General features: G+C 28.8%; 1 protein-coding gene across 1 annotated transcript in view; it reads right to left on the bottom strand.

The window, feature by feature from the left end:
• The window catches only part of LOC135957706 (high affinity cationic amino acid transporter 1), a 73,584-nt gene extending 62,367 nt beyond the window's left edge, over window positions 1-11,217 (bottom strand). Inside the window, exon 1 of the mRNA XM_065508500.1 lies at window positions 11,099-11,217. Coding sequence (XP_065364572.1) covers window positions 11,099-11,134 — 36 coding nt within the window. The 5' untranslated portion in view covers window positions 11,135-11,217. The remainder of the gene's footprint in view (window positions 1-11,098) is intronic.
• Window positions 11,218-13,469: the final 2,252 nt, after the last annotated feature.

The raw sequence follows: 13,469 nt of genomic DNA, 5'->3' as shown, positions 1-13,469 counted from the left end.
TCATGGTTGTGTTAACCATTTTCTGACAACCGTGTAAACGTAGCTCAACAGAAGTTGCTGAAATAAGAGAAATATTTATACAAAAGCAAAAAACACTAATGCAGAATGTTTTTTCTTCGTTACTACCAGTAACATATATATAGGCATTTCCAATGAATGGTCCACCGAGACCAGCAAATTAAATGTTCTTGAAAACACTTTGTTTTATCATATTTTCATAGAGAGACAATAAAATTTATCTAATGTTAAGAAATTTTACATTTATTCATAAAGCATTTCAAGATATTCAAACTTTTCTCGTTTGAATATATCTATTGCACCTTTTATTTTGATAAAAGTTCTTAAATAGAGACATTTTATATTGACTTTTGCTCTCTAAAATCTTTCTGAGGATACGAAAAGTTGCATATCTTATATACCACATCCAATTGCTGTTTTTTTATGGATATCGCTATTCTATAGTCATTTATGTACCATAGAGCCATATTCCAGGAAGAAATTTATGTGGGTGTTGGGAGAAATCATGGACAGGAGAAGGTCTTCCCCTTGATGAGAAGGAAGGAAGAAAGACTTACAAAATGGGTAACTATTCAAACTATACATTCAGATCAGTAATATATTTTTAGCTCTTCGTTCATCTAAAAAGCTCATAATTATAAGTTCTGAAAGGGTTGTCAATTATTCGAGTTTTACTGCCGGTTCCACGATGTTGAAAGAAAAATGAGCCGAAAAAATTTATATGAAAAGCACTCAGTTTTTTAAATTCTTTCGAATAGTTTTCATATAAATTTGTTCGCATCATTTTTCTTTCGACATCGTGAAACAGCCCTTTAATTTAATTGAATAAATGTTTAAAATATTTTTATTAGTCGAGTGATCTAATCATTTTTAAGATTTCCTCAATTAATCGAAGGAATAACTATTAGTATTATTCGAATAATTTAATAAAATTTATTTGAAACCATTGGGCCTTACAATCGATGTGTAAAGCCTGGTAGTAGTCCCTAATTCTTACCAATAGAAAGAAGCCTTTCTTCTTCCATGATAATTTGTTAGCAAGGAAGGTCCCTAACTACTTGGCTCCCTCTGAAAAAGTCAGCTCAACGACGCGTCGTCTATTTCCGGCAAATTAAAACTGCCTACCCTTTATTTCCTGGTGAAGAGTACTAACTCTGTTTTCATTGGGTTTACACCCAGCCCATTTGCCTTGGCCCAGGTTGAGAGATCGCCTAGCGCAGCCTGCATAAAGAAAGGGAAGAAACATTCCCTTGATCTGAATCACAACTTTTCAAAGATCTTGAAAATAAAGTTCACCGCTATTAACCATAAAAGGGGAGACAATACTCCACCTTACGGCATACCCATAACCCGGCCATCCCCTAGACTTGAGTTGATAATCCTGCTACCAAGCATCGAAACTATTCAACTTACTAGGATGTCCTTAAACCCGTGTTCAACTACTCTCTTATTGCATGAATCCTAATGTTATTAAAGGTTCCCTCTATGTCAAAAAACTCAGCTACAATATATTCTGTAGCTCAATGATAACCAACTACATCGAAAATAAATTATTGACATTTTTAAAGAAAAATGTTTTTGTTCATTTACTCAGTGTAGGGTATTATATGGTCGGTCTTGGCCGACAATACATTCTTACTTGTTATTCTTTGTCATAATATAGAATTGTTTGTTCTGAAAATTATTTTTTCAAATGAAACAATGTTTGTATCGCTCAAAAGTAATCGATCGAAGAATCAGTAGATTCAGAAAGTGATTTAAAAATTTATGTCTTTCAATTTGTAATTTTAAAAATACATAATTTAATATTATTTGTCACATATCACTGTATTTGTATTTTTGAACAAGGATGAAACCTATAGTTCATGATTTCTTTAATTTAACTGTTAAAGATTTATTATAGGATTTAGATTTTACAGTTCCATATACTTATAGACAAATTGGAAGAAAATTTGACATTAATATAATCGAAGCAGTTTTCTGATTTTTTTTTTTTCCGCGTAAGTTTTGAAAATCCTACCCGACACCTTCGTGAGAAGGGTATATATAAGTTTGTCATTCCGTTTGTAATTTCCACATCCTTACAGATAGCGGATTCGATTAAGCCATGTCCGTCTATCTGTGTGTCTGTTGAAATCATTTTTCTGCATACCCCAGATATCTTCGGTATCCAAATCTTCAAAATTCTGTCTGACATGCTTTCGAGAAGTTTCCTATTTAAAATCAGCAAAATCGATCCACAAATGGCTGAGATATGAGGAAAAAACCAGGACAACCTCGATTTTTGACATATTTTTGACCTACATATATCTGGATTACTAAGTCATTAATATAGACAATATGGATATCTAATGATATATATTTCAAAGACCTTTGCAACGACGTATATAAGACCATAGTAAGTTGGACCTACAATGGGTCAAAATCGGAAAAAATATTTTTTAACCCGAATTTTTTTTCAACAAAAAAAAAAATAAAAGAACAAACATTTTTTTTTAAATTTAAAAAAAAAAATTAAAATAACAACTTTGGAGAAAAAAATAAATTTTGTTTACCTAAAAATATTTAAAATTTGTATTTTGAAGTATAATTTGGTGAAGGGTATATAAGATCCGGTACTGCCGAATATAGCTCTCTTACTAGTTTTAATTAAAAATTTGTTCCGCTTTTTGCAAAAATAAAACTGAGGGGAGTGTATCTAAAGTATCTTTGGATTATTTCGATAAAAATATTTGAAGTCTGATTAAAGTTGACAGCACAAATGTAAAAACAGCAATAAAAATAACTACATGAATGAAATGTTTAGAAATTGTACTCGTACTTTATTATTTCTTTAGTTTGGTTGTTTTATTTGTTTATACGTAATACTGTCAAAATTTACCATTTCTATGTGTTTTTCTTTGTTTTTGTTTCTCAAGCTTTTAATAACAAATTTAAAGGTAATTTTTCCTTTGTACTTGCACTTACATACATACGTATGAATGAATTTCAAACGACCGACCGAACGACATAAATAAATTGAAGCCAACAAGAAAAAGTTTACCTTTCGCTTTTTGTTGTTGTATTTTCAATTTAATATGACTACAACAATGAAAAGGACTTTTTTTTCTACATGAAATGAACACTTTGTAGTCAGTCGTATTATGAACCAAACAAAAACTTAAACGCCAGAATGGTGTGTCTGAGTCAGTCATTTAAGACAGCTCGCCCGCCAGTCATTTAGTTGGCAAAAGCAAAAGCATTTACGAGTATCTTCTTCTCCCTTTAAAAATTACTCGTACTTTGTTTTTGTTGTTTCAAAGTTACTATTTTTGACTTCTAAATAAAGCGTTAATTTGGGTGCAAGTACGAGGGTTGGTGTTTTAAGTCTGTACACAAGTACGAAATTATTATAATTAGAAGAAATTGATTTTTCCATTTTAATTCAAATACTTAGATTGCATTTATTTATCGATTAAATTAATGTGATACATAAAGGTCGACTTTGTTCGCAAAGTCATTAAGAAATGTGTTCTATTAAAATGTTTTAATATTGTTGATGAATTTTGTAATACTTTTAATACGTAGAAAATTCATTATTAGGAAATCGATTATTATTATAACAATTTAAAAAGACAAAATTCTATTTATTTTTGTTGAAACTGGCACTAGTCCTCATTCAAAACTAGGAACTGTAAATCTATTTTAATCGTAATCGTTCATAAAGTTCATAATATTTTTTTATTATTCGAATGATCGATTAAATTTGTGAAATAATTTAATAAACTACATTTAAAGCCAGAAATTTGTTAATCATTTGGTTAAGTCGTATAAAATGCTAGCGTATTGTAAAAACAATGGAATTCAATTTGCTCAGACAATTTTTTGGAAATAAATCTGGCATTTCTAAACGGCTGATTCGATCGGTATAAAATTTGACGTGGGCGTAGCCAAGGAGCATTCGGATTGAGTTTTAAAATCTAATCTAATTGAGATATTGACAAAAAATTTTCGGAATAAATGTGGATCAAATTGTTCCTAATATTTGCATTGCTATTAAAATTTTGATATAAATTTTAGTTTTAGAAACTCAACAAATATGTAATAAAATCTTTATTTATTAACAAAACTCAATGACATTTTCAACGTTTTTTAAGTTTGCCATTGTAAATAACAAAGTTTAAAAAAACTTGTCAAAAGGTCAAACGGAATTCCACAATTTCTAAAAATTGGATCGAAAATCCCAAAAATGGTATTATTTACAATTTTGTCAATAGGGTCCACATTTCCTTTGGGGCTGAGAAAATACTTTGGAGATAAATAGGGAGCACATCAAAGTTTTTAAAGCTGCTTTCCGTTTTCCGATCCCACCTTTGGGATTTTAGAAGTTTTGATAAAAAAATATGTCAATTAACGAAGGGCGTAGGGCCGACATATTCGAAAAATAGTACATGTTTTTTATGCCAAAATGTTCTCCGTAAAGAAGCCTTATAGAAAAACATAAAATTGTTATATGTTCTTAAGGAAAGTTGTTTTTTAATAAAAAAAAGTGTTAAGTCACTTTTTGTCCAAAAAACAAAAAAAAATTTACTATTTTTAAATTGAAAATCGTTTATTTTTGGATTCATAATTGATATCGCTCTTAAATCTTTTGTATATTATTGGTAATTAGTTGTCTAACTAACAAAACAAATTTAGTACATTCGTAGGAAAAGTTCGCCCTATATTTTTAAAAAAGCGGACCAAGGTATGGTAAAATTTTAATGTTTTTTCAAGTTTTTGACTGTTCTGCATATACTTGGATTCCGAACCAAAAGCGAATGAAATTGGATCCTAAAAGTAGTGAATATGGTGGGTTAATGTTCTAATGGATACAGACAAAAATACCCGAGCTCATTAATAATAACTAATATATCAGAAATAAAATTTATAGAGCGTGATAACAGTGAAACAAATGCATTTGATAATCAAATTGAAGAATCAAACCAAATAATAGAGGAACCAAGTACCCCAGATCTGAAGTTACAACGAATCAAGAAACTGAATTTGAATAATAACCCAGGAGAAGACCAAGAGAAAGAAAACCTTCAAATAGATTTACCGAAATCTAAGAATCCATATTTGAAGTCGTTTCAATAATGATGTTCCTACCTCGTTTTCTGGAATTGAAAATTTAATAAATCGAGATCAGTGGCTTAAAGCTGTTAAAGGCGAACTAAACTCTAAGGAGGAAATTTACATGGAAATTCCAAAAGGTATGAAAATGAAATCAGGAATGAACTTAAAGTTAATGGAATTGTACGTATTGAAACAAAGTGCAAGATATTGGAATCAAAATATCAATACAGTTCTTGAAGATCTTGGTTTAACGAGGCCACAACACGATTACTATTCTTAAATCTGATATTGAATGTGTTAAGAACACTGAAATATTATCTTGCCATACAAATTGAGTACAATATTGATGATGGAAAATTGATAAAGTTTTATCGAAGTTCGCAATGACTGATTGTAACGTTAGCGATACCACAATGTAAAAAGGCCTTCAATACATCATGAGAATGATGCTTGTGAAAACCTATAAGAAGATATTACAGTTGGTTATGTAGAAGCTGATCGGTATTCTAATACAGATTATCGAAAATCGACCAGTGCATATATTTATTTTGTGTATGTATGTGCAGTATCAAATAACAGTAGCTACTTCATCAATGGAGGCTGAGTATTAGGGTTCTATAAGTCGATTGTTCGAACAATCGACTTTTTGCTGAAAAAAGTCGAAAAGTCGAAATCGACTTTTTGGTCGGAAAAAAGTCGAATAGTCGATAAAAGTCGAAAAAGTCGAATAGTCGACATTTTAGATTGTTAAAAAAATATTTAATTTCAACATTAAACTAAAACTATTGCAATTTGGTACACTTGCATTTTTTGTAGTGTATACTAATATAAATAATAAATAAATGTTTATAAAATAAAGCTTTTTTTCTACACAAAATTCTTCCAACATTCTTCTAACTATTATCGCCTTGATAAATTTTCTTTTTATTGCTAAACATTACAAAAGGCGCATCAATAAATGTAGAAACTATATATTTTTTACAAGAAATGGTAAAAAGTTGAAAAAGTCGAAAATAGTCGTTTTAACTAAAAAGTCGAAGAGTCGACTTTTTAAAAAACGAAAAAAGTCGAATGTTCGAAAAGTCGACTTTTTAAAAAACGGAAAAAGTCGAAAGGTTGAAAAGTCGACTTTTTGTTTCATCTATAGAACCCTACTGAGTATGTGGATTTAAGCTTGGCTTTCTCGGAAGGCTTACATTGACATTGAACATCATTTCATTCAAAATTACATATTAAAGGGTCATCTGAGAATTCAACATATTTCCACAAAGAATCAAGTTGCTGGTGTAATTATAAAAGCGTTAGAAAAATTTAATTTTGTTGCAATTAGAGATTTATTAAAATTATCTAATTATCCACGGCAAATTTTATAAAAATCTTTATTTAATTTAACAGCAGACTTTATAATTTTTAATAAATATAGAAAGAAGTTTTGCAAATGCTAAACAGAATTTAACATATTTACTAGGTTTACAATGCATCTAGGAAAGTTCTATTTTTGGAAATATTTTAGTTTATTTGCTCAGATGATAAATGTGAAGTAAAATGGAATAAAAAATATAAACAAATATTTTCCTAGTCTCATAGCCATACGTAAAATACTCTCGTAAGGTATTAAATATGTATAACTGCATTTGAAATGTATCTTATTTTACATTTTCACTGTCGCTTAACTAATTAAATTTTGTTGTTTCTGTTTCCTTTTGTGTTTAATGGATTTGTTAATGGTATCCTTGTAATGACACTTTTTTTTCTATAAATTCGAATGTTTTAATAGTGTTGATTTCTAGAATTGTTTAATTCAATGACATTGAAATTTGTTCATGTGTTTAATAAATTTTGAAGGTTAAATCTAAATTAATAATTACCCATTTTTTTTGTTTGCTTATTAGTCTGCTTTGTTTTATTTCTGCAATAAACATGTTTACATACTACGTTTGTAAATTATTCGAGTTTTATTTTAATCAATTAAAAGTTAATAGTTTGTTATTATTCGAGTGAACGAATAATTTCTAAAATTTCTTCGATTAAAAAAAATTATTTGGAACCAGACAAATTTTAATAACACAGTGCAACACGAAAAAAATAACCATATAAGACACCACTACGTGATAAAAGAACCGTGTCTCCCAGTTTTACCCAAACTCATGCACTTTTTTATGGGCCCCCAAAGATTTGGTCCCTCGGTGTAATTTTTGCAAAAAAAGTGATCATTTTCTCAGGCTTATATCTTGCAAACAGTTCGGAATTTTGCTTTACTCTCTGAGACAAAGTTGTAGCCCTTGCCATAAAGAACACAAACTGTGAACATATAAAATCAAAAAAACTTTACCTTCAAGATCAAAATCGCAAACAACTTTAAAAAATTCCATTTTTTTACCTTTTTTCCCCTGTTCAGGTCCATAGGTAGCAAACCGTTCAAAATTCGAGGAAACAATCAACTACAAAAATGTACCTAAAATTTCAATAAACAAATTTCTAGAACACATGAACTTCCTAGGAATGATTAATAACACCGTTTAGGTAGGTCAATATAAGTTAGTAAAAAAAAAACTAAGCGAATTAAGTGTTTTGGGCCATAAACTATTAAATTATTATAAACTAAAGCATACTTTTAGGCAGCTTAAAAAAATAATTTCGTTTTTTTATAGTTTTTTGCGATGTTGATCTTGAAGATTAAGTTTTTATTGGTTTTATATGTTCACAATTTGTGTTCTTTATGGCAAGGGCTACAACTTTGCCTCAGAAAATAAATCAAAATTCCAAACTGTTTGCAAGATATGAGCCTGAGAAAATTATCACTTTTTTGCAAAAATTACACCTAGGCCCCAAATCTTTGGGGGCCCATAAAAAAGAGCATGACTTTAGGCAAAACTGGGAGACACGGGTCTTTTTGTGTCCGTATATGGTTATATTTCCATGACTTATAAAATACACACATTATAATTTATTCTTTAAAAATGAATAAAAATACAAAATTATTAATATTTATATAAATGTACAATATAATAATAAATTAGAACATTTTAAAGCCTCGTTAAATATTTTATAAAATAATTGTTGATTAAAAGACTTTTTTAAATTCATATAAGGCTTTCTTTCAGTCAAATTTTAAGGCGTTTTTTCATATCGTTTATTATTAATTGGAAAGTCATTCTAACTCTATTGCAAATGCTTTAAACTTTCTAGGTTACGGTTTTGGTTTTTAAATTAGGTTCCATAATGTTCTGATCTTGGGGTGTTAATCCAAAGTCGATTGAAAAATTAATGTAGAAAGCCGTTATTCGATTATTCGAATAATCGACAATTATTAATCCAATAATTGTTAATTCATTCAAATAAAAATAAAATTTTGTATATTTTTTCTCCATTAATCGAATAATTTTTATTCGATTTACAACTCTAGTACATATAGATTTTAAAAAATAAAAAAAATATTTGCTTACAAAAATTAATAAGTATATATGTAGATGTCAGCAAGTGTATGTACACATGTATACAGTATTTGTGGGCAAACATTACAGCCAGCTTTAATTTTTTGTATTAACGAAAGCAAGCAATTTTAAACCTTCAGTTATAAACTCCTCCTCTTAACCTTGAACACGAAAAGGACCTTCAAATCAATTGAGAAAGAGTTAAAATGACAGAAACTGTCATACAATCAGGCCAGACAACAACAAAAACAACAGCAGCAACAGCAACAATGACAACAAAAGATCCACATATTGTGGCCATGTTAATATGTAATGCGAAGTAATGTAATGTGAAGAGAAGTTATTTATCGCATTACCCTCGCATGTTTGTTTGCAAGTCTAAATGTATGAATTTTTGAACATTGGCCCACATTACACTTTGTTTTTTTTCTTCTGTTTTATTCTATTGTATTGTGGTATACACATGCATGTCTGTCTGTCTGTCCATCTGTCTGTCTGTCGGTTTGTCTTTAATGAAATATTTTTAAAATGAAACTGAAAAGAAACAAGAATTATCATCGTAACATAAAATGAGCGAGTGGCAATGAGAAAGGCCAGGGATAACGGAAGGGGAAACTAACATATACACATACATGCACACACTCACTTGCAGAGAAAGGTATCAAGTCTATTTAAAACAGAACATGGCTAAAGGAGTTTAAGAGAAAAAGTTTTGTTACATTATTCTTCTTTTTTTATGGCAGTCAGTGTTGTCAACTTAGTGCTTTTAGCACTGTTTTTAATGCTTTATAAAAATTTCGACAGTAAAAAATATTGAGTGTTTTTTAGTGTTTTCTAAAAAGCATCCTTCAGTGACACCAAAATTAAAAATTTGAACAATTATTATTAGTATCTTAAATGTTTTATTAAGATCATAAAAAGTAATTTTTATAACTTTTAATAACGGCTTAATAACTGGGAAACCGGAATCATGCAAATGCATTTTTTTCCCCTAGGAGCATAATTTTGCAATTTTTTTCAGCGAAAATATTGTTACGAAAGTTCTTCAAACTTTTTTTTATTGAATCTGCCTAAACACTGTTTATTATAGAGCCTTAACATGTAAAAAATCGCTATGGAAACTTTTAGGAAAATATGAATATCATAGCGACTGCCAATAATATGAAAACATGTTATTGTTTGAATTTAAAATCCAGTTATCATCGATCTAAGGAAGATTTTAATAAATCTACGTCATTGTTTGAAAAATTGCAATGTTTTTCTTAATTTTTCAATGCTCAAATTTTGTTTTAAAGAAATTGTAGTAATTTTTTAACAAACATATTTGTAGATGCATATTTTTCGGTTTTTACAGCATATTTTATGCGCATAAAACACTTGATTTAGAGCATATTTAAGTTACTTAAGTTTTGAAAAATTTCCGGAATAATGTCACAGTTTTGTAACTTTAATAAAAAATATTCGAAATATTATAAAAGAAACTGAAAAATTCCTTACAGAATTGTAAACACATTCTTGAACAAAGGCTTAACTTTGGCAAGTTTCTAAACCATATGAAATCGTGAAAATGATATCGTTAAATTTGTAATTGATTTAAAGTATAAATTAATAGTTAGTGAGACATTAAGAATTTTAAGAAAATTTTTATATTAACAAGTAAGAGAGCTATATTCGGCTGTGCCGAATCTTATATACCCTTCACCAAATTATACTTCAAAATAGAAATTTTAAATATTTTTAGGTAAACAAAATTAATTTTTTTTTTCCAAAGTTGTTTTTTTTTAATTTTTTGGAAAAAAAATTTCGAATAGTTATTTTAAATTTTAAAATTAGTTTTTTTTAAATTTTTAAAAAAAATTGTTGGTTTTGTAATTTTTTTTTTTTTTGGTGTAATAAAAAATTCGGGTTAAAAAAATATTTTTTCCAGCTTGTATACGTCGTTGCAAAGGTCTTTGAAATATCTATCATTATATATCCATATTGTCTATATTAATGACTAAGTACTCCAGATATAGGTCAAAAATCCTCATATCTCAGCAATTTGTGGACCGATTTTGATGATTTTAAATAGCAAACTTCTCGAAAGCATTTCTGACAGAATTATTGAAGATTTGGATCACGAAGATATCTGGGGTCTTCAGAAAATTGATTTCAACAGACAGACAGACAGACGGACATGGCTTAATCGACTCCCCGCTATCTATAAAGATCCAGAATATATATACTTTATAGGGTCGGAAAATTATATTGTGGAAGGATAAAAATGATTATATCAATAAGTTCGTCTGCATATATTTGATTATTTTTCGTACAGATTTTACCTTGACATAAAATTGTCCTTAACACAATGTAATATAGGTTTTGGTGCTTTTTGAAATTAAAAAGTTGACAACACCGCTTGAAGTACTTATTTTTAAATATTAAAATATATAAAAAAAATCATAGAAAAGGTACATATTCCTCTTCTTCATCTGTATTATGTATTGTATTGTATTATGTTATTCTATTCTATTATAATATATTCTATGTATTTGTATTCTATTAATTACCCTTTCCAAAAGTAACAGCAATTCTGAAGGTTTCATTTTGAAGAATTTTTAATTTTTCACAGATTTTGGTTTCTTTTATTTCTTTTCTTATTATTTTTTAATTTAATAAACTTGGGAAAACTTGGTTTTGTTGGTTGTTTTTATTTTTTACTATTTTAGGAAGTTTTCTATATATAAGAAAATTGATTTTATATTGTAAAGTCAGACAAAAAAAAATTTACATTATACTATACACACACATACACAAAAAAATATTCATTTCAATATTCAACAGTTTAGACATTTTTTCTTTAAAATTTTAATGATTTTAAATTTCAACTCTTTTTAATATTAAAACTTTCAATATTACTCGTACTTTTGTTTTATTATTTATTTTTTTTTTAATTTTCGCAAATTGATGTTTAAATTTATTAATTAACTTTAAATTTCCTTTATTTATGTTTTATTCTTATACACACTCATAATAATTATCATTTTGCTTTTATTTTAGTTTTAGCAAAATAATTTTTTAATAATTTCTTTAATTTAGCATTTATTTTTTACTTAACAAACATCAATTTTACTTTTCAATTGAAATTTTTCATTTGTTAGTTACTTTTATTAATTTTTATTATTTTTTTTATTATAGGTGTAATATTTCTTCATAAAATTCCGTTTAATTTTAATTCTATGTTAAATCCACGTTTGTCTTTTTACAAGTGAAAAAACTGAATGGTTGCAATTTTCCGTGTGTATAACTTCAAAAAATTTTTGTTCTTAATTTCCTTTTTTGTTTTTTTTTTCACTGAAAAAAAAAATCCCCAAAAAGTTGCTCTCCTTTCATTATTTCCTTTTTCCAGCCATCATTTATTAAATACGTTTCCTTTTTACATTTGCTCCTGCTGCTATTCAATACTCGGGTGAGCACGAGTAGTGAGCAGAAAAAATTTCTTCAACACGGTTTCGTTTGGCATTTTTGTTGTTGTTGTTGTATATTTGGGAGTAAAGTACGTGCGGTACGGTTTGTTGCGTTGGTGTTTTTCGCTAAAGGCGAAAGGTTAACACAGTGTTGAACATGTGCGTTCTGTATTTGGAGTGTGTATCTTCCTTCGTTGGTCCTTTCAGTCGTTTGTTCGTTCGTTCGTCCCTTGTTCAATGTTGTAGTCTTAAGGACACACACGTTTGTTGTATCTTCTTCCTTATTTTTTAAAAACTTTATTTCTGCGCAAAAGCTATACCATTCACTACTTCACTCTTATTTATTTACTCTCTTTGCCATTTGCCTCTCTTTGTACCTATTTACCTTCATGACTCTCTTTTTTTGGTTTTAACTCTCCTTCGTTATTATTATTTGTTACTGGCCTACCTAAACAAAAGCGTAAGACGGAAAGTTTTTTTCCTCTTAGCTTTAACGCTGAAATGCCATACCTAAACAACAGCGGCAACGCTACGTCAAACAATAAAAACAGGGTTATCAAAAAAATAAATATAACAACCCTGATTATTTAGACAATAATCATATTTCTGATAATATAAAATATATATGTAAATATAAAAGAAATTAATATATGTATACTATTTTAAATGTTTACACTTTTTTTGCTTATTTGTTTCTCCTTCTTTATTTATTTGTTTACATTTGTTGTGTTTTGCAACTAACTTCACTATTAAGTTAGTGAAGTTAGTTGCAAAACACTATTAAAGCGTTGCCATAGCGTTGCCGCCGCGTTATTTCGGTATGCTACATACAAATTGTATGGGCATGAGAATTTTTGACAACTAAAAAACGCTTGCCGCCCGTGTTTAGGTATGCCAGTTATTTATGTAATACAATTGACGACAAAGTTACCAGTTATTATTTCCTTGACATAAACAAAGAAAGTTGGAAAGTTTTTTTATATCCACCACCAAATAGATGGTGGTGGTAATTCCGTTTGTAACATATCGAAATGTTGGTCATAGAACCAAAAACTGTATACATATATTCTTGGTAATAATACAATTCTAAGACGATCTAGCTATATCCGTCCGACTGACCATCTGTTGAAGGTGCGATTGAGCAATTCCACCGTTTCTATAAATATTTGAGCCAAAAATGGTAGTAGTAGCCGCAGAGGGCATGGCACCTCCTCTAAATCTAATAATAGGATACTACAAGAGATAGAGTCCATAAATTTTGAACGGGTAATTCTGCCGTCAATACTTCATATTGATTTCATATTTATATGGGAGGTGCTAGTGCATGCAGAGAAAAAATATAGTTGGGCATGGTTACTGTAACCATTTCAATATTGTTACAAGTTTTTTAACTATATTATAGTCACAGTAACCATTTACATGATTGTGGTAACCATAATATGGTTAACTTACGATTCACATGATTGTCTCAACC

The sequence above is a fragment of the Calliphora vicina genome, chromosome 4, assembly GCF_958450345.1.
Source record: "Calliphora vicina chromosome 4, idCalVici1.1, whole genome shotgun sequence".
NCBI lineage: Eukaryota > Metazoa > Arthropoda > Insecta > Diptera > Calliphoridae > Calliphora > Calliphora vicina.
This window is presented reverse-complemented; position numbering and strand designations above follow the sequence as displayed.